The sequence below is a fragment of the Micromesistius poutassou genome, assembly GCF_964030765.1.
Source record: "Micromesistius poutassou genome assembly, chromosome: 1".
Lineage (NCBI taxonomy): Eukaryota > Metazoa > Chordata > Actinopteri > Gadiformes > Gadidae > Micromesistius > Micromesistius poutassou.
Window position 1 is genome coordinate 7566352 of NC_140271.1, and position 18618 is coordinate 7584969.

Here is an 18618-nt window from a genome sequence, read left to right on the forward strand (position 1 = left end):
CGTGTGTGTGTCAGTTAGCCCCCTCTTGAGAACACACACCTGACGTCGGTGTCTGATGCTATCTCCACAGCTGTCCTTGACAGTAAGTTGATCGTTGCCATGTACCAGAGTCTGAGCCCCTTCTCTCTGTCAGACAGCCGAAGCAGGCGGAGAGATAAGGTTGTTTGGGATCACTACGGGTTACGTTCTAGGAAAAACACATGTTGACAGTTAACCTTAACATGTTTGATTCGCCACAGAGAGTGGGGAGGGTGTGGGCTTTTTGTCATTGGGGTAAAAACGCAACACAAATGAAAATGTGAGTCTTTTTTAAAAGATAAGCTTTTTGTTTTTACCTTTCTCACAGGTCATTTCTATCAAACGATTAAAAATATATATATATTTATATATTTCAATTCTTTAGAAAAAAAAAATAATCAACAGATTTTGAGACAGAGGAAGAAAATGTCGTGATGTAGTTTTAGGCTGTTCAGGCACCACAGAGAGGATTAGGGCTCAGCACAGACCGCATACGGGCACGCTTTACTGCCGCATGCGCCATTAGGTTAAAATAAACCCCTCTTCAGCGAAAAAATATTTTCCATCTTCCTAGACGTATATTTAAAACAAAAAAAACATAAACTCTGTTTTTGGTTGAACTGCAAACATAAGTGTTGACTGTATAGGACGATGAAATTAAACAGACTCTCAGGGTAATTGTAACACAAGTATTCCCTTTTTAATAATATGCAAAATGAATAAAAAGCATCTTTGCAATAATGTGTACAATAATTGACAGACAAAGTGTAACGGTAGTGTACATTCAACACTGTTCCCCGTGTGGCTGCAAACTCAGTGTGTGTATGTGGATGTGCAGACAATCATTGATTTGTTTGTTCGGAAAACTAACATTTGAATAGAAATGTACACGTGCACACGCGCATTCATCTGCATGTGTGCACCGACCCACACGCACACAAACGCACACAGACACACACTCACACACCAATTACTTTCCATCTGTGCACTTCTGGATTCGCTCACTTCAGAACCTCCACCCAACCTCAACAGATTCTCCAGACATTTGAGGGAGGCAGCTGCACATGATAACTAATGGAGAGGAGCGACGAGCAATACACAACGCCATTTACCTCGACTGCATGGCGACAACCAGAGTGGGAAAGGAGAGAGTGAGGGGGGAGGGGGATTTATGGAGAGGCGGGGGTGAGAGCCAGTGAGAAAGGTGAAGTGAGAAAGAGGGGAGGGGGGAGTGAGTGGGATAGGGTGGTGGGAGTGAGCAAGAGAGGATGGATGGGGTGGGGTGCTAGGGGGAAGGATTTGAAAGATCCTAATGTTACCTTTTAGCAGCAATCTGAAGACGCCGGGGTCCCAGGAGGGCCACTTCAGCAGCCCACCTGGGACCGCCTCACAGCTGGGACTTGCAAATATGCAGAGCACTACAGTCAAACTCCCCCCCAACACACACACACACACACACACACACACACACACACACACAGGTTTTATGTTCTCCTCCACAGTGACAAGATGGAGACCCTGAACAGTTGGTTGTTCTCTTTGCGCTTTTCTTTTTTTTCTACTTGATGACTGGTATAATTAGGGGATTGAGAGGGGGGGTTGGGGAGGGGGGGACATCAAAGACCCCTGCTCCTCTAACTCATTACCAGATGTGTGGAGGTCACAGCCGTGTGTACACGCACGCACGCACGCACGCACGCACACACACACACACACACACACACACACACACACACACACACACACACACACACACACACACACACACACACACACACACACACACACACACACACACACACACACACACACACACACACACACACACACACAAACCTACACGTGCTAAATGAAAGTACTTGTTAGTGGATACATTCGTGTGGACGGACTCGGTTGGTTTGGTGTAAACAGTGCATTAACGTTGTCATTCATTTGAAGGTAAGGGTGGAACGATTGCAAAGAAACTCAGAAAACAGAAAACCACAGAACTTAGCTGCGGCCTGTTGTTCATCACCCTGGGCATGACTGAACACAAGGTGTGTGGTATATTAAAATACATCCACCGTATAGCCGCCTCCCTTTGTCTGGCGACAATGGCTCATCCATAGACCTCTGGTCTTCTTTATTCGACAGATATGTTGTGAGTAACGCCTTCTATACTTCCATCTTTTCTTCAGAGGACACCCTCTTATATCAATGTGATGAAGATATACTCCCCCCCCCCCCCCCATCCTCCTCCTCCTCCTACCTGATGCCAGTGGGCGGGGCATTTAAAGCAGAGAGAAATTATGACTATGAGATCTGTCGTTATTTATTTTTATAATAATCTGATTTGGGAAATATTTTGAGCCCCTACCCTAGAGGAAGTGTTTTGTTTTGTGTTAACACATTATCGTTGTATATAGTTTTTTTTTTAAAGAATTGCTCATGCAAGGATATATCTATATCATATTGCTAAATATTTGTAATAACTGCTTGAAATGCAAATACACAGTTGCGAGAGAAAAGCGACAGATAATTCTTTGTAATCTTCTTTGTGAGTTCACCCTTCTAGCTTTTGGAGGATTGGGTTTTCACATTGAGAGAAAGGCATTTGCCTTGCACAGACTTCAGACAGGCAAAACATCTTTTCCTTATTCACACTGACATTCCACACCCTTGTTTTACCCCAACCAGTGACTACCAGTTCAAGGCCAAAAAAAACAAATCCCGTCCGTACAGATTCATTCTGGTCTTCGATGTGACTTCTTCCTGTAAAAGCCTCTGGCCTCAGCCCCAGTTGGCAGCAGGCTGAAACCTGTAGTTCCTGTGGACCGACGAGGCCGATGATTGTCAGTTTTTAGCTCGACCAATAGAAAAGAGCTTCCCTCGCCTCCCTCCCTCCCTCAGTTCTTGCGCCACCACCCATTAGGGTGTCGGTCCCGCGCGGTAGTGAGCATCTTGTTGAATCCATTCCCAGTAAGGCAGTGAAGAGGAAGTCCTGAACCGGGGTGCTGTACTAAAATGGCGGCGGCATACGGCGGAGGAGAGACTGCGGTCAGAGAACCTCGGGGATCCCTGCGCTATGCTCGGCTAACGCCAACGGTGACGGCAAGCGACCCAGAGCGGTGGCCATTAAAACCCCCCCCCTAGTCACCTACCCACTGTACGTCCCACGCGGCTTTAAGACTTGCGGAAGGTGAAAATGTCCCTGGCCTTTGAGCCCCTCTTGCCCTCGGGAGAGGGGGTGGGCGTGGGGTTGGGGGTGGGGGTGGAGGCGGGGGAGGGCGAGCAGGGCTGGGGGACGGGGGTGCCTCCATAGGGGCAGCTCTGGGAGTCGGGGTGTTCCCCGGAACACTCCACGGTGGGGATGTAGCGGCTGTCCCACATGCCCGGCCCGCACAGCTTGCACAGGTCGTGGAGGCTGCAAGGGATTCTGGGTAGGAGGCGGAACTGGTAGAGCAGACTGCGAGCCTGTTTGGATGGAAGAGGAAGAATGGAGGGTGTCTGGTTAGGTCGATGTGGTAGCTCGGACAATGCATAGCTGCAGCGGGCAGGGTTACTGGGAATTTACACCGCAGGCGAGAGAGAGAGACGTGAGCTTAACGTAGGCGTATCAATTCACACCGCCATTTATTTTGCTATATTTTCAAGATTGATCAGATGATAGGCCTACACATCATAACCGAGACGCTTCAGAAACGCTTGAAAATAGAAGTGAAGCGTAAAGTTAAGCTTTGGTCGGCCGTGAGACGGGCGTATAACGCTGCTGGTGTAAATCAGTGCACTGGTTTGAATGGAATTCTATCTCTAGCTGAAGTCGGACGTCTGACGGCCGACTAAAAAATGTGTCTAAAACGGCTCTGGTGTAAACTGGCCTTTAGGGTTAGCATCCTTGAGCAAGATACATAAAACCGAATGAATCTGAATTCAGTGTCCCTTTGTATAAAAAGCCCCTTTTAGAAATGGCTAAATAGTGATTAGCATACCAAAAATAATGACAGTGTTTTTTTGGTGTGTGACAGTTTTGAGTCAATCAACATCCTTGTTCTGGGTTGTTCCTGTTGTCATCCTATCCCGAGTGTCCTCATGACAAGTTTGTTTCGTAGTGAGTAACATGAGTAAACATTTCTTAGAAAATACAAGTAAAGATAATCCAAAAAACAACAAAGTAATGTAACAAAGTATTTCTAGTTTGAACTAGAGTTAGTTAGTTTACTTCACACCGCTGGGCTTTAACTGATCTGTTTATTTACAGTAAAAATACCCCTGCTTAATAATTGCCACCACACAAACGCTGCATGGTAACCGGGAAAAGGGTCCATACGTCTTAGTTGCTGCAAGGCTAACACATACCCAGCTACTGTAGAAAGCATAGTAGCTGGGTAGGGTAGAGACGCAAACAAACCATAAATCTTGTGCATTGCTAGGAAACCATTCAGCACTTCAAGGCACTTGATCCATATACACTATATCAAGGTTACCCTCCCACAGCCCAGACTGGGGCTCTATAGTGCTCTAAAGTACAGTACTCTACATGACCTGCATGGCTGAATAAACAAACACATCTTGTGAGGATATTTACAGAATTCCGGTAAGCAGGTTTACAGAGCAGCATAAAGAGCAGAAAAACATGTTTAACATACAAAAAACATTCAGTTAAAGGGCTGTTTTCCCTAATCTCTCCAGTTGTCAGGTGCAGTTAATAATATATGGATGGTATAAGGCTTTTAAAAGCTATCAAGATCTGGACAATTATTCAAACACAAGCACATTTTATACTATATATGACACAAATGACATTTCAAATATTTCAAAATGTCATTTAGAAAATGTTTTAGATTTTTGTTTTGTTTCATCCAAGTTGCATTTCTTAGCATCGATTAGCAAAGTGCTCGGCGTCTTGCCGTTACCTTCCGTAGCACCAGCTCTCCATTCATGTGCATGGACAGGTTGCTGAAGTGAAGCAGCATTTGGTCAGTGGCTAGCTGCTGTTCGGTCACATCCTCACCGTACAACACGATGATGGCCACACACAGAAACAGGTGGAAGTAGTCCGTCTGTGGAGAGGCATAGGCTATTTACCCAGCAAAACTACTGCGTCACAGCGAGAATCATAACCATAACAATTTCTTTCATATGTATAGCATTTTTATGTTTCATTCCTGTTGTACTTTTAAGACAGTTTAGACAGGTGAAGGTCAACGATGTCATTGTGAAGGAAAAGGAACGTGTTTTGGTTAAAGCCAGGTGATATCGTAATGTACAATATTAACTGGATGAGCTGTAATGGCTCTACGTAATTGGTCGTTATATCCCAGGGGTGTGGTTTCATTTCCTGTTCGGAATACAACGGACCTTTCTTCTTCTTTTTTTTGACATTTCTGTCACAGCCAGTTTACATTTAGAGATTTTGGGGAACTAGTAATAGATACCAATTTGACTTGGAAATAAATGAAATGTTACTCTTGCAGAGATAAATAGTCTCTAAATCCCCCTTCCCCCCCTTTGATAGACCTACATGATAACCACAGAGATGTTATACCTGTTCTCATCCATGTGAGAGCAGGTAGAAGTATTAATGTTACCAATAACATTATCGCCATCATCATTTCCACCAGCAATGAAAATGCTGATATTGACATGAATAACGATAGTATCGTTATTGTATTTAGATACGGAAAAGCAATAAGCAAATATGAAATGAGGTCCAACATTTCTTCTGCCCCTCATCCATCCCTCCCAGCCCATAAGGGAGCTCATTTTGTGACCTTACCTAAAAAAAATACACACAACACACCACACCCCCATGGGACCCTGGCTGCGGTTGCATGAGAACAGGCAACCCTGTTATCACCCACACACTTTGTTATTCTCCATCCGGCAACAATGAGTGCAGTCATTTGTGCCATGAAATCACAGAGGAGAGCGAGCGACAAGGGACAAAACAACACACATGCATAGAACACCAGTATGCAATACATACAGTGTTCTTTTGTTTGAATCCAAGCTAATACGCTTCTTAGTGCTGTACATGGCACATTAACCTCCAGCTCATGTGTCCTGCATCTTTTTGCATGAAAACTGTTTTTCATTTCAAGACCCGATCTATAATATGATCTAGAATTACATAGATTCAGAATATGGAGGTCTTTATTTCGCTGAAAGATTATAAAGCGCTTATTATTGATTTAACACCCGAGGTTTGCCACGTTTTTTAGCTCCTTGTGCATCTAGTATCTTATGATTTAATGTCTAGTGTTTAATTATTCTTATGCTAATCTGACAACTGAATGGTAACTTGTAATCAGAGAAGGAGAATGTCACTGGATAAATAAGGTTTTGGTTGACACATGACATGCATACTTTCTTACGGCCTTCAACCGACACTCTGGCACTGAGCAAGGCTTGTGTTCTGATGCAGTGGTCTAAAAGCAGCTCTATGACAGCAGGGACAGCATCTGGGAATGAGGAGCACCACGAGCCAGGAGGATACAGTATATTTCCTAGTCACACAACAGCACTTTCCTAAGATGGCATTCACTGACCATCTGCAGATGGCTTCAGACATTTACCCCCCCCCCCCCCCCCCCGCAGCCACACATTATTTTCCCTCACTTCCACTTTCTCTCCTTTGGGGTCAAACTCTTTCCTTTATTCTCTTTCCATTCGCCGTCATTCCCCACCGTCTGAGCATCTGTCTGTCAGACGTCTTGTTTTCCACTTGCTCCGAGGTCATTGGACCACACCTCAGGAGGGTCTCTGCATGTTTCATTTTATCCCCACCTCCCCCTCCCTCCCTCCTTCCTCCTCCTCGCAAGACTCTGCCCACCCTTTAGAAAAGAGGCCCCTCTGCAATCTCCCCCCCCCCCCCCCGCTCACTGAGCCGTTTGTTATGTTTAATTTCCCTGTTTCCATATCCTCCCTGTTGCTCGACTCATTAGATTCATTTAGATGAATCGCCTCTTGTTGTTGTAACTCCCAGGACCCTATGACCTGCTCTGTTGGGACAGACATCATCAAATTAAATAAATATATGACATATATATATGCATATATGCATCTTCAAAACTGAATTAAAACAATTATTATGTTTGGTTGCCTAGAATAGATAGTCAACTGGCTCCATCCAATCTTATAACACTCATTAGGTCAACCCAAGTGAAATTGAAATGAAACCCATTAATAACCACTTTTTTGATCACATCCTTTCATTAACCGACAGGGGAAAATGCCTGTTTAACATTCGACTGTCAGATTCCTCCAAGCGTTGGATTCAGCGACCGACGTCGCCAGTCCCTAGTACAACACAGTGTTTCCAACACTAAATAAAGTCCCAGTGTCTGAAAACCCCGCTTCAAACACTCCTTCCAACCAGTTTCTCTCCAGCAACTATTCCATGACAACACGTCTAGACCTAGACCCAAGCTAGCCACACCATGCGGAACAATGACCCAAACTTTTTTTCTGCGTGTGTGGGTGTGTCTGTGTGTGTGTGTGTCTGTGTGTGTGTGTTTGCTTGCATGTACACATGTTTGCATGTGTGCGTGCACGTACACAGATACACACACAGATATAGATTTACACACCCGCACAGACACAGATAGATGTTTGCACTTACAAATAAACACATAAACAGGATGTTTATGTGTTTGTATTTGTGAGTGCAAACATGTGCATGCATGTGTGTGTATATGTTTATATACTAAGGCTGTCAATTGCTTACATTTTTATCTGATTTTATCTGATTAATCACATTATAATTCTGTGATTCATCGTTGTGGAGTGTGTGTGGGAATGGCTGGTTTAATCTATACCCATTGATTACTCAATGGACAACAGGTGTGCAGTCCAATCAGTCTGACTGGTGCCCGGTGAGGCTGCTTAAACCAGCCATCAACCACACACACTCCACAATATGAAAGTTAGCTTGGAAAAGAACCCGATATTTAAATTGAAAATACATTAAATTGTTGTGGAAGATGAGGAGAGCATTGAAAAGCATTGGACACCCTGTTAGAATATGCTTAACTACACCTCTTATCATCACTACTGTGACCTAACTTTTAGCCTTTTCAATGATTCCCCTATCAGAATGCATCAGAATACATCATAATGCATCATGGGATTTATTGCTGGCGATAGTAAGCCATTATGAGTGGCTGTTAAAAAATAAAATCCTAAATAAATGTAAATATACTGGGCTAATCCAAACTTTGTTTTGCCAAGACTTGCATAAGAAACACAACGTCACCCCATGATGACTAAACTGATCAACTAATTTCCACTGAACACAAAACTCCACAACTTCACAACAATTCCACCGAAATGTAGGCGGGCCTCAAGATCTCATGTTACACTGTACAAGCCCTATTGCACAAGGGAACTCCAGTCACCTCGCAACGCACATATGTGTATATGTGTGTATATGTGTATATATACACATGTGTGGGTATTTGTACGTGTGTGCATCCGACTGTCCATGTATACATTGAGTGTCTGCGCGCCACTTTAAACCTCCACAGCAGAGACCGACGCCACCTCTTGCGGCGCCCTCACTCACCTGGTAGTGTGCCCAGCAGGCCTCCCACATGCGCAGGGCATCGTTGTCGGGGAACTCCCGCTTGAAGCAGAGCAGCACCCAGCGGTGGCAGAAGAGCAGCTGCAGGCCGTCCTCCCCCAGCTGGGTGAGGTGCTGGTGGAACCGCGGCAGCATCAGACGCAGCAGCTCCCGCAGGTACATCTGCAGAGGTGGATGGGGAGGTGGATGGGGAGGTGGGAGGTGGAGGTGATGGGGGGGTAGTGGGCGAGTTGATGAGGGTGGTGGTGGTTGGGGTTGATGGCGGGCGGTGGTTGTGGTGGTGGGTGAGTTGATGGCGGGGGGTGGAGGGGGAAGGGGGGGGGGGCGGGGGGGGGAGGGGTGTTGATTTAGGGGGGGGGCGAGGGTGTTGTTGGAAGAGGAGGTGATGGAGAAGGTTGAGGTGATTGGGTAGAGGTGATGGGGGTGTTAAGGAAGAGGTGAAGGGGTGGTGGTGGAAGTGGTGGTGTTGGTGATGGTGTTGACGGGGTAGATGTCGTGGTGTTCAAGGTCAAGGTGAGAGGGCGATGGGGCGGTGGAGGAGGTGATGGTAATGATTGAGGTATTTGGGCGTTGGAGGTAGTGGTGGAGGTGACGGAGCAGCGGTGGAGGTGATGGGGTGATGGAGAGAAGGTGGAGAGGTGGATCGAGAGAGGATTAGCATGTTCAGTGTGAATGCTGTGTTTAATTAAAGAGCTCAGGTGACAGCAGCTCTACAGTAGCAGGCGTGGAGCAGTAGAGTTTAGAGGCACTTAGGGAATTTCAACACAATGGCACTCAAAAAAAGCTGCTCATCATCGTGAGAGGAAAGTATTCAACTGGTCACCTGCACCTCTTTCATGCCCAGTGCTTTAAAACCTTAAATCCAAACTAAGACTGTGCCTGACACACACATACACACACACACACACACACACACACTCACAAACCGACCCAGCACCTAACCCCCACCCACCCACCCACCCAGACCCCCCCCAGTCCGTCAGTACCAGCTGGCGCTCCATGTCCTCGTCGCGCGGCGAGCTGATGAAGATGGTGTTCTCCATCAGGCCCACGAAGCACCAGAAGGTGTCGCTCTCGTCTTGGACCTCCGTCAGCAGGGGGGCCACCAGGTCGGACATGCCCTGGCAGTAGCCCATGTCCGGGTTAAACACGGCGTAGTTCAGCAGGATCCGCCTGGAGGGGAAGGGATGGAGGGGTGGAGGGGAGAGACGCAGGCCAAGATAGGAAACGTCACTTACACGGTACACTCACTTGCCATTTTGTATTTCGTCATTAAGCCGAAGGTTTCTCGAGACTATCAGTGATAGTTTTTAGTGAGCAGGATTAAGGATGCCTACTGCGGACATAGTAGATTCGAACCCACAGCCTTTCAGCTAAGAGTCGACAACCACCCTCCTGCTACACACAACCGTTGACAACCCCTTTCCTTGGAAACCCAAGAACTTGAACCACTTACAGCACAGCACACTGACATTGTTGTTGTTACATGATTCACCCTTTGTTATGCAACAGTGGCTTTGGTAACAGGACAAACGCTGAACAGCACCACACAAATTCCAATCATTATCATCGTTCCTTCCAAGTCTCACTGAACTTCCTTGAATGGTTGCAGACTTCATGAAAGCAGTAATGAAAAACAGCCGTCTTTCTTGAATTGCCAGTATTTGGCTAAGCAAATTAAAAGTATATATTTCCGTGTTATTGTTTCCATATAGGGTTAGTTCAGGTTTCTGGCCTTTTCTGATTCTTCATGGGGTTAGACAAGAGCAGTGAGACCATGTTTTTTTCGATCAGTTCAGTGATCCCCCCACTGTACATAACCGGTAGCCGTTGGCATAAGTGCAGCGTTAGTTAATTCCCAGGTGCCAGAGCATTATCTCCACAACTGCTCTTAATGCAGCTTCCATACATTAATCTATTTATGTGTGTATTAACTTGTGTTCTCATTTCTTTGAGCAGACTATCCTATGCAATAATATATTTGTTCAAACTTAAAGTTGATTATGATAATCAAATCAAATATGCAATGAAACCGTCAGCCACTCAGGAATGTGACAACGTGATAACGCGCTGTGTGTGCCATGCTAATGCTATGCTATGCATATTAAACAGTTCTGGCAGGTGCTACTGGCTACATTTAACACACCCACATGAGTGAGAAACTCTCTGCGCCTCAACTCGACACACATTATACCCAGACACGTACCAACGGCCATAATGAGAGTCGCATCGCTAACACGCTATTCAAATCCTCTTGTCGCTACTTTTCATAAATAAATAAATAAATAAATGAAAGCCATTAGCAGTGAGTGTGAGTCAATCGTGCGGTCGGGGGCTTAGTCGGACTCAACAAAGCGTGAAACATGTTAGCCGTTTCCCTGAGGGCTTGGTGGTATGACATGAAGAGGTACTAGAGTGTACAGAGTCAAGCAACGAGCAAGGCAGGTATGAAATTGTGGAGGAACAGGCAGAGAAAATCAGTGGATTGAGATATGGAGAGAGAGAAAGGGGGAGCTTTTATAAATAGATTTGGTCTCTTTGGATATAATTTTGACTTTTAAGTTGTGTTTTGCATTTTATGGTCGTTTTTAGCTTAAATATTTTTGTATGCATGTCAAAATCATTATTTGTATTTGTTTCATTCTTTTTTTATTGAATTAAGGGAAATGCAAGCAGCAGATAATAAGAGATGAGAGAAAGATTTTGAACGGGAAGACAGACAGACAGATATGTCTGCAATATGAAGTGTTAACAGAGTGAAGCTTGAGGGGTCGAAAAATGGCACAATTTAAGTGTGGAAACGAAAAATAGACAGTTGTAGCAAAGCGGAACTGACGAAGAGGAGTGAGAGAAAGTGACCGAAAGAGAGAGCGAGAGAGAGGGAGTGAGAAAGACAGAGCGACCGTGAGAAAGAAAGATTTTCCCCAGACCTCATGATCTCCACATTGGGGTTGTTCTCCCCTCTGAAGAAGAGGTTGCTGCGGTCCGTCCTCACCACGTCCTTGTCCACCGTGAACTGGACCTTCCTCCAGAACTCACTGTGCTCCTCAGGGGTCATGGACAACCTGCATAGACCCCAGACCAAGACCCAGTCAAAGACACACAGAGGAAACCAGATTCACAGCCTTTTTTTTAAAGGGAACCGTCGTATTTTGTATGTACTTCATAAAAGTTAACGATAACAAAAGTTAGACTAGTAGCTGTTACTGTGGTGTAAAAGATTAATGATTAGCTCGTAAATGCGGAGGTGTAGGCATATAGAGGAGAAGGGAGGGTAGATGAGTGGTTGGAAGTAGTGGGGAGGTCATTTATCCATCAAAGACACTCCTCAAAGGACAACAACAAGCCCGCAACAATACACAGTTATTATTGTATTATGCATCTTGCAGGTAATAAAGCAGTGCTGTCCTTTGGTGGTGGTGGTGGTGGTGGGGTGTGTGTGTGTGTGTGTGTGTGTGTGTGTGTGTGTGTGTGTGTGTGTGTGTGTGTGTGTGTGTGTGTGTGTGTGTGTGTGTGTGTGTGTGTGTGTTTAATTAACACAGTTTCTTCCATGAAACCCCACAAGGAACCCCAGAAGCACACCTGATACCATTGGAAAACTTAAGTCATAGGTCTGGGATTAGCATTCTCCATCGGTCAGATTCAGAAATATGAAGCCAAACGGTCCAACTTTTTAGAGGAAACGGTGTTGATATTGCATTGCATATGAGATTTCTTTCTCAACACGCATATGAGGCAGTACTATCTTACATTCAAATATATCCCAGAGTGACGGTTCCTCTTTAATACCTAATGCTGTTGGCATTTTAACATTAATTCGTTTACGAGCAACTGTCAGCGGCTCTGACATACATATACATATACATATACAATGGAATGTCACAGTTTAGGAATACACTGAGACACTGACACTGGAGGAAGTAGTAATTCTTCAGATACTATGGTGGAATTTAGGAAAGGAAAATATGTGACTATGTAGAGATTATTGATATAGAATTTATTTTGGTATACGTACTGATAAAAGTCACAATAAAAAAAAGGTTGACTTGTAAATGTGACTGGTGTAAAAGATTAATGGTTAGCTCATAAATGCAGGGGTGTAGGAAAATAGAGGAGAAGGGAGGAGGGTGGCTGCGTGGTTGAAGGACGAGGGGAGGTCATTTATCCATCAAAGGCACTCCTCAAAGGACAACAACACTGCTGCAACAATACACAGTTATTATTGTATTATTCACCTTGCAGGTAATAAAGCAGCGCTGTCCTTTGGAGGTGTGTGTGTGTGTGTGTGTGTGTGTGTGTGTGTGTGCGTGTGCGTGTGTGTGTGAAGGGTGGGGGGATTTAATTAACACTGTTTGTTTTCCATGAAACCCCACAAGGAACAATGGCAGCACACCTGATGCAACGCCGCGCAAGTGTGTGGTTGGTGGTGTCCTTCTGGTTGCGTTGCTGGAGCCTCCCAGGGCACCTAGCTCTCTGTTTTCACTCCCTTTCACTCTCCTAAAATACTGTTGAGTACGGTACATATTTTTGCGATATTTGTTTTTTTTGCCAACAGGTAATCAGCCTAACACAAATGGCAGTCAAACTGTCAAACTCAGCTGTTGTGCGTGGTTGAAAAGTATATTTTGTTGAAATATTTATTCTGGAACATTCTGGTTCTGTGGTAAAACGGCAGAAAAATGTCCAACATGAGAGCGCAGGAAATGTGTTATTGGAACTGAATCCAAGAAACCGCTGAAATAACAGCAATGGCAAAGTATCTATTTTTCCCTACACCCATACATTTTTCATAACATACTCATAATCAAATCCTACTGATCAGTCTATATTATACAATCATGATGCGTTATTGACGAACACGCCTTTTATTGACTTCAAGGGGAATGGTTAATTCACCACTATTCTCCATAATCCAAAAGCAGAGGCCATCGTTTGCACCAGATGAAGGTGAACTACAACCGCAGGAGCTCAACTCAAAGCTGGAAAACATCTACATGCTTCAATGCAGCTGTGTGGCAGTTAAACTACTAAAATATATAAATATATATATAAATATATATATATATATATAAATCTTTTCACAATATTACAATACAATAGTGTATAACTGCCTGCCAAGGGCATCGAGGGGGGGTTAAATTGAGTTTCAATTGAGATTACCGAGATGAAACGCTGAAACCTTGGTTCTTAATTGATCCAAGCTGCGCTTCCCTGGGGGGCTCCAAGTCAAGTGGGGGTTTCAGGAGGAGTCCAGAGTACCAGAGTACCAGCGGGCTCTAATTACTGGACTTAAGATGGGACCCAGTGAACTATTCAATATGTTAATAGAGCACACCGCCCACCCTCTCTAATTACCATCTTTATGATGGCGACGGAGGAGGGGTATCGGGTTGAAACACACACACACACACACACACACACACACACACACACACACAATGACAGAGGTACGCAATGATGACACATGCACACACACACACAAACACGCACACGGTTACAGAAAACAAAAACAAACACAAATATGCAAAAAAAACACAGACAAATACACAATTACCCACACACATACACAAGAAAAGACACAAGTCGTGGTGACAATGACACACACACTGACAGACATGGGCATACAATTACAAACACATACAGACAGACGCACAAACACAGATACAGACACAAGTACAACGACGCGCACACACACACACACACACACACACACACACACACACACACACACACACACACACACACACACACACACACACACACACACACACACACACACAATGACGCTGTATGTTGTGGCACAGCGTGGTGTTGATGTGAATATATGAAGAGATACGCGTTGACATGCCGTTTCCCCCAGAGAACATTTACTGCACACCTGCTGCGTTCCCTTAACACCCCTTCAGAGTAAGCGCCTTATTGATAGTCAGGAAACCACAAAAAAATGTGTGGTTTGTCTGTGTTTGTATGTGTGTATGTATGTGCGTGAGAGAGAGCGCGTGAGTGAGTGAGAATTTGGCAGCCACTGTGGCGACAATGTCATCGCTCATTAAATGCATCAATGTCAGGATATTGAGACTTCATTTTCTCGGCATGAATTCGCTTCGGCTGCCATGGGTATTATTTACGTGGCCGCACTTAAACTTGACCTGAACACATTTATTACAGACAAGTACAGACACTTAAAGACACACACACACACACACACACACACACACACACACACACACACACACACACACACACACACACACACACACACACACACACACACACACACACACACACACACACACACACACTTTCGAGGTTCCCCTGAGCAAGACTCACTCACTCACTCTGCTCCCAAATAGCTGGCTATTGCGTTGCACGTCGGCGGTTTGATGTGCGTATGAATGGGTGAATGTGAGGCACTCATTGTGAAGGAAGTGTTTAGAGTGGCCACAGGTCAGGAATAGCACTATGTAGATGCAATTCATTTACACACGTCCACACACGCACGCACACAATGACAATGACACACTTACAAACAAGCAATGACAATGCCACACACACAACAACAATTCTACATACACACCCACACACACACACACACACACACACACACACACACACACAGACACACGTGCGCCCACCTGCGCTGTTGCACGTCGTGATAGTGCGTACGCTTCTGCAGCCTCCAGGCCTCGCGTTGCTCGGAGGAGGAGTCACAGCTGTAGTAGCGGAGCAGGAAGGGCCACACCTCACCTCTGATGGATGGGTCGATACCACCGAAGAAGATGGCCTGGAGGCCAGGAGAGGAGAGAGGGGATGGAGCGGATGAATGAGGTAATTCCGTTTTGGGCAACCATTTGATCAAATCTTATTTTAATCCCAGAGGAGATATTTGGGTGTCACAGCAGCTGAATTGATGGAAGATAAAATAATTTTAAAAAAAATAGGAAGAAAAAATGTTAAAAAAGAATAAGTAGAACTCCCATAACATATACAAACAATATATCTATATACATAATGTGAGGACGACATGTGTGAATAAATTGAATAACGACGACATATGTGAATAAATCCCAGATTTGGATCAGCCCTCAAAAGGGTTACAGGAAGAGGGAAGGAAGGGACACGATAGTTTAGCTGCTAGGTTGTTTCAATCCCATCTAAAAGGGTACTGGGTTCGATCCCCAATATCCCCAGAGGCCCGGAAGGTTTTACTTGAGCAGAAAGGCCCCCCTACTGCTTAAAGGACAATTCCGGTATTTTGAACATTGATCCCCCTTTCTGGTTTGTCTAGGATGAAACAGACTGGTTGACACCGACATTTGACTATTGGTCCAGTCTCGGGTATTTGGCTCATTTAGAATCGCCCCTGCCTGTTTCAGAATGGCTGGCTATGGGCATGAACAAACCTGTCCTTAAAACAACACTAAACGTTAGTTTCCAGAAATGTGCAACTCACCGAGTGGTTAGTGGTGTCCATTGATGTTCCAAATCAAGAATCGTAGCGAAATACAGTTTCTGTCATGTTTTATTGCACATTTATCACATTTTGTAAATCCCATTTATTTCTGTTGGAAGACTCATTGCTCGTTGGCCAGAAACGGAAAGGGGGGCTGTTTACGTTTGGTTGTAGTCTTTTCGCTCAGCTCTAGCCCTACTGTTGAGACTGAGAACATCAACAAACACCGCTAACCACTCGGTGAGTTGCACATTACTTAAAACGAACGTTTAGGATTGTTTTAAGGACAGGTTTGTTCATGCCCATAGCCAGCCATTCTGAAGCAGGCAGGGGTGATTCTAAATGAGCCAAATACCCGAGACAGGACCAATAGTCAAAATTTAGGTGTCAACCACTCTATTTCCTCCTTTAATGACCTTTCTCCCTGCATTCACTGGGTCGCTCTGGATAAAATTTCTGAATAGCATTTACCACAAAGTTGGTCTCATTGAGATTAAAACCTATTTTTCAAGGGAGACTCATGCAGAAGGAGGTGAACGCTGTTGGTTGCTTAATGATGATAAACTGCACAAGCAGACAGAACCCAGCTTCTGGCCCAGCTTGTGAGTGGTCTGAGGTAGTAGCCATCTTGCATTGTTTAATGAAGATCTACATCTAGAAAGAGGTTCATGGATGTCTCGGGACAGTGCTTGAAACACACTATGCAAGATGCACTGAGTCATCTCAGTACCTCCAGTGTGCTACACAAAGCACAAATGACTCAGCGTAGAAAAAACCTCAACCTCGCCCCTGACCCTCTGTGGTGCGCTGTGAGTTCCCCGTATGACTGGATCAATTTGTCAGGTTTCAGTTGGATGACTAAAAAGAGGAAACAGACTCTGTTTTTGTGTAGGGGTTAAACCAGCATTCAAATTAAGATCTCAGCGGGGTAACATGAATAAAGCCATCATGTGATCTTTGACATCCTCTAGATAACACAAGTAATACTTAGATATAGATAATAGATCTTGTACTAAATACAGACTGGAAATATGAGACAGTAAAAATTGAATCATAAAACTATTGCGCGCGTGTGTGTGTGTGTGTGTGTGTGTGTGTGTGTGTGTGTGTGTGTGTGTGTATATATATATATATTTGACTATTTATACCATGGCCTGGGTAAATACTCTATTCTTACTGGGTGTTAATTAATAACCGCACTGCTATGACGTACTCATAACATAACAGCACAGGTACAGTCTCATCACCACTCACTAAAATAAATGTGCAACATTTTGTCAACCGCAAATCAGCTGGCCAGCGTGCCATGAGCTAAAATAACCTTGTTAACTTACATAGCCTTTAAGCAGTTAACAAGACAGCAGAATAAAGAACTCCCTTCAAAAGACCGATAAAATATTTTCTGGCGTTGGCATCATTAAATCTGTTGGTCCACTGAAAATGGAATGGCTAAAAAATGCATGTGGAATTCGTGGCTGTTGTTGCTAAATTTTTAGGATATGAAAAAAGATGTTAAGTTAATATACTGAGCCAACCAAAGGATTTTTGTGCAGATGTGCACAAACGATGATTCAGTTTGGGACTCTAGGGGATATTTTGCAAATTACCAGAACTTTTATGACACTGGATTTTCTATCGAATTTTTTTTCAAAGACTTTCCAGTCTCTCCCCCAATCTCCCCCTCTCTCTCCAACACACGCACACACACTTAACCCATCACCACAACTCCCCCCCCCCCCCCCCAAACTCAACAACACATCTCAACCCACCTTGCGCAGCTTGTACTCCTCCTCCACCTGTCCGTTGCGGTTGAAGTGCCTCAGCCAGGTGTTGACCTCCAGCCGGCGGTAAAGCCGCTCCTCAGGGTGGCTCTCCGCCGACGGCAGCACAGGTCTGCGGATGGAGAACTGCATGCAGGACTTTTCATCCACCACCTGAGTGAGAGTGAGTGAGTGAGTGAAGTGAGTGAGTGAGTGAGTGAGTGAGTGAGTGAGTGAGTGAGTGAGTGAGTGAGTGAGTGAGTGAGTGAGTGAGGTGAGTGAGCGAGCGAGTGAGCGAGTGAGAAAGCAGAAATGGAAGGAAAGTATACCAGAATAAAACAATTTATGTTTAAACAATTCCCTGGATGGAGCGACTTTGATTGACACGCTCTATTCATCGAGAAACGTTGGGAGTTCGGATATATTTTTTAATGGAGTTGATTGCTGCAGTCGAAACGTGACACAGTGCAGGTTAAAACGGCGCTCTCGTGACCTGGTCTTTGAGCTGGGTCTCCCTGCAGCACTTCCACTGGTGGAAGACCTCGGCCAGCTTGTCCAGGCCGGCGTGGTGGAAGTGGAGGATCTTGTACTGGCTCTCTCTGCTGGCGATCACCAGCTGCCCACTGGTGCACGCCTCATCGCTGCCAGGGCACACAAACAACACAGTGCTTCAAAGGCTCGGACGACACAATAGCTCACACAGTTTTCTCTGGCACAAAGACTCTCCTTTCTCTCCCCACCCCCTGCCCGACATTTATGTGCAGGAGCCGTGGTTGTGCTTCAAGAGGTGGCCTACGATGGTATAGGTGCGCACCAGGAACGCCCAA

The 18618-nt window shown here is 44.9% G+C and overlaps 1 protein-coding gene across 1 annotated transcript in view; it reads right to left on the bottom strand.

Annotated features, from left to right (window-relative positions):
• Nucleotides 1–735: 735 nt before the first annotated feature.
• Nucleotides 736–18618, bottom strand: part of tbc1d16 (TBC1 domain family, member 16) — a 29260-nt gene continuing 11377 nt past the window's right edge. Inside the window, exons 6-13 of the mRNA XM_084467538.1 lie at nt 18285–18432; nt 17801–17965; nt 15214–15362; nt 11509–11643; nt 9565–9751; nt 8561–8740; nt 4911–5057; nt 736–3471 (exon numbers count right to left, since the gene is read on the bottom strand). Coding sequence (XP_084323664.1) covers nt 3181–3471; nt 4911–5057; nt 8561–8740; nt 9565–9751; nt 11509–11643; nt 15214–15362; nt 17801–17965; nt 18285–18432 — 1402 coding nt within the window. The 3' untranslated portion in view covers nt 736–3180. The remainder of the gene's footprint in view (nt 3472–4910; nt 5058–8560; nt 8741–9564; nt 9752–11508; nt 11644–15213; nt 15363–17800; nt 17966–18284; nt 18433–18618) is intronic.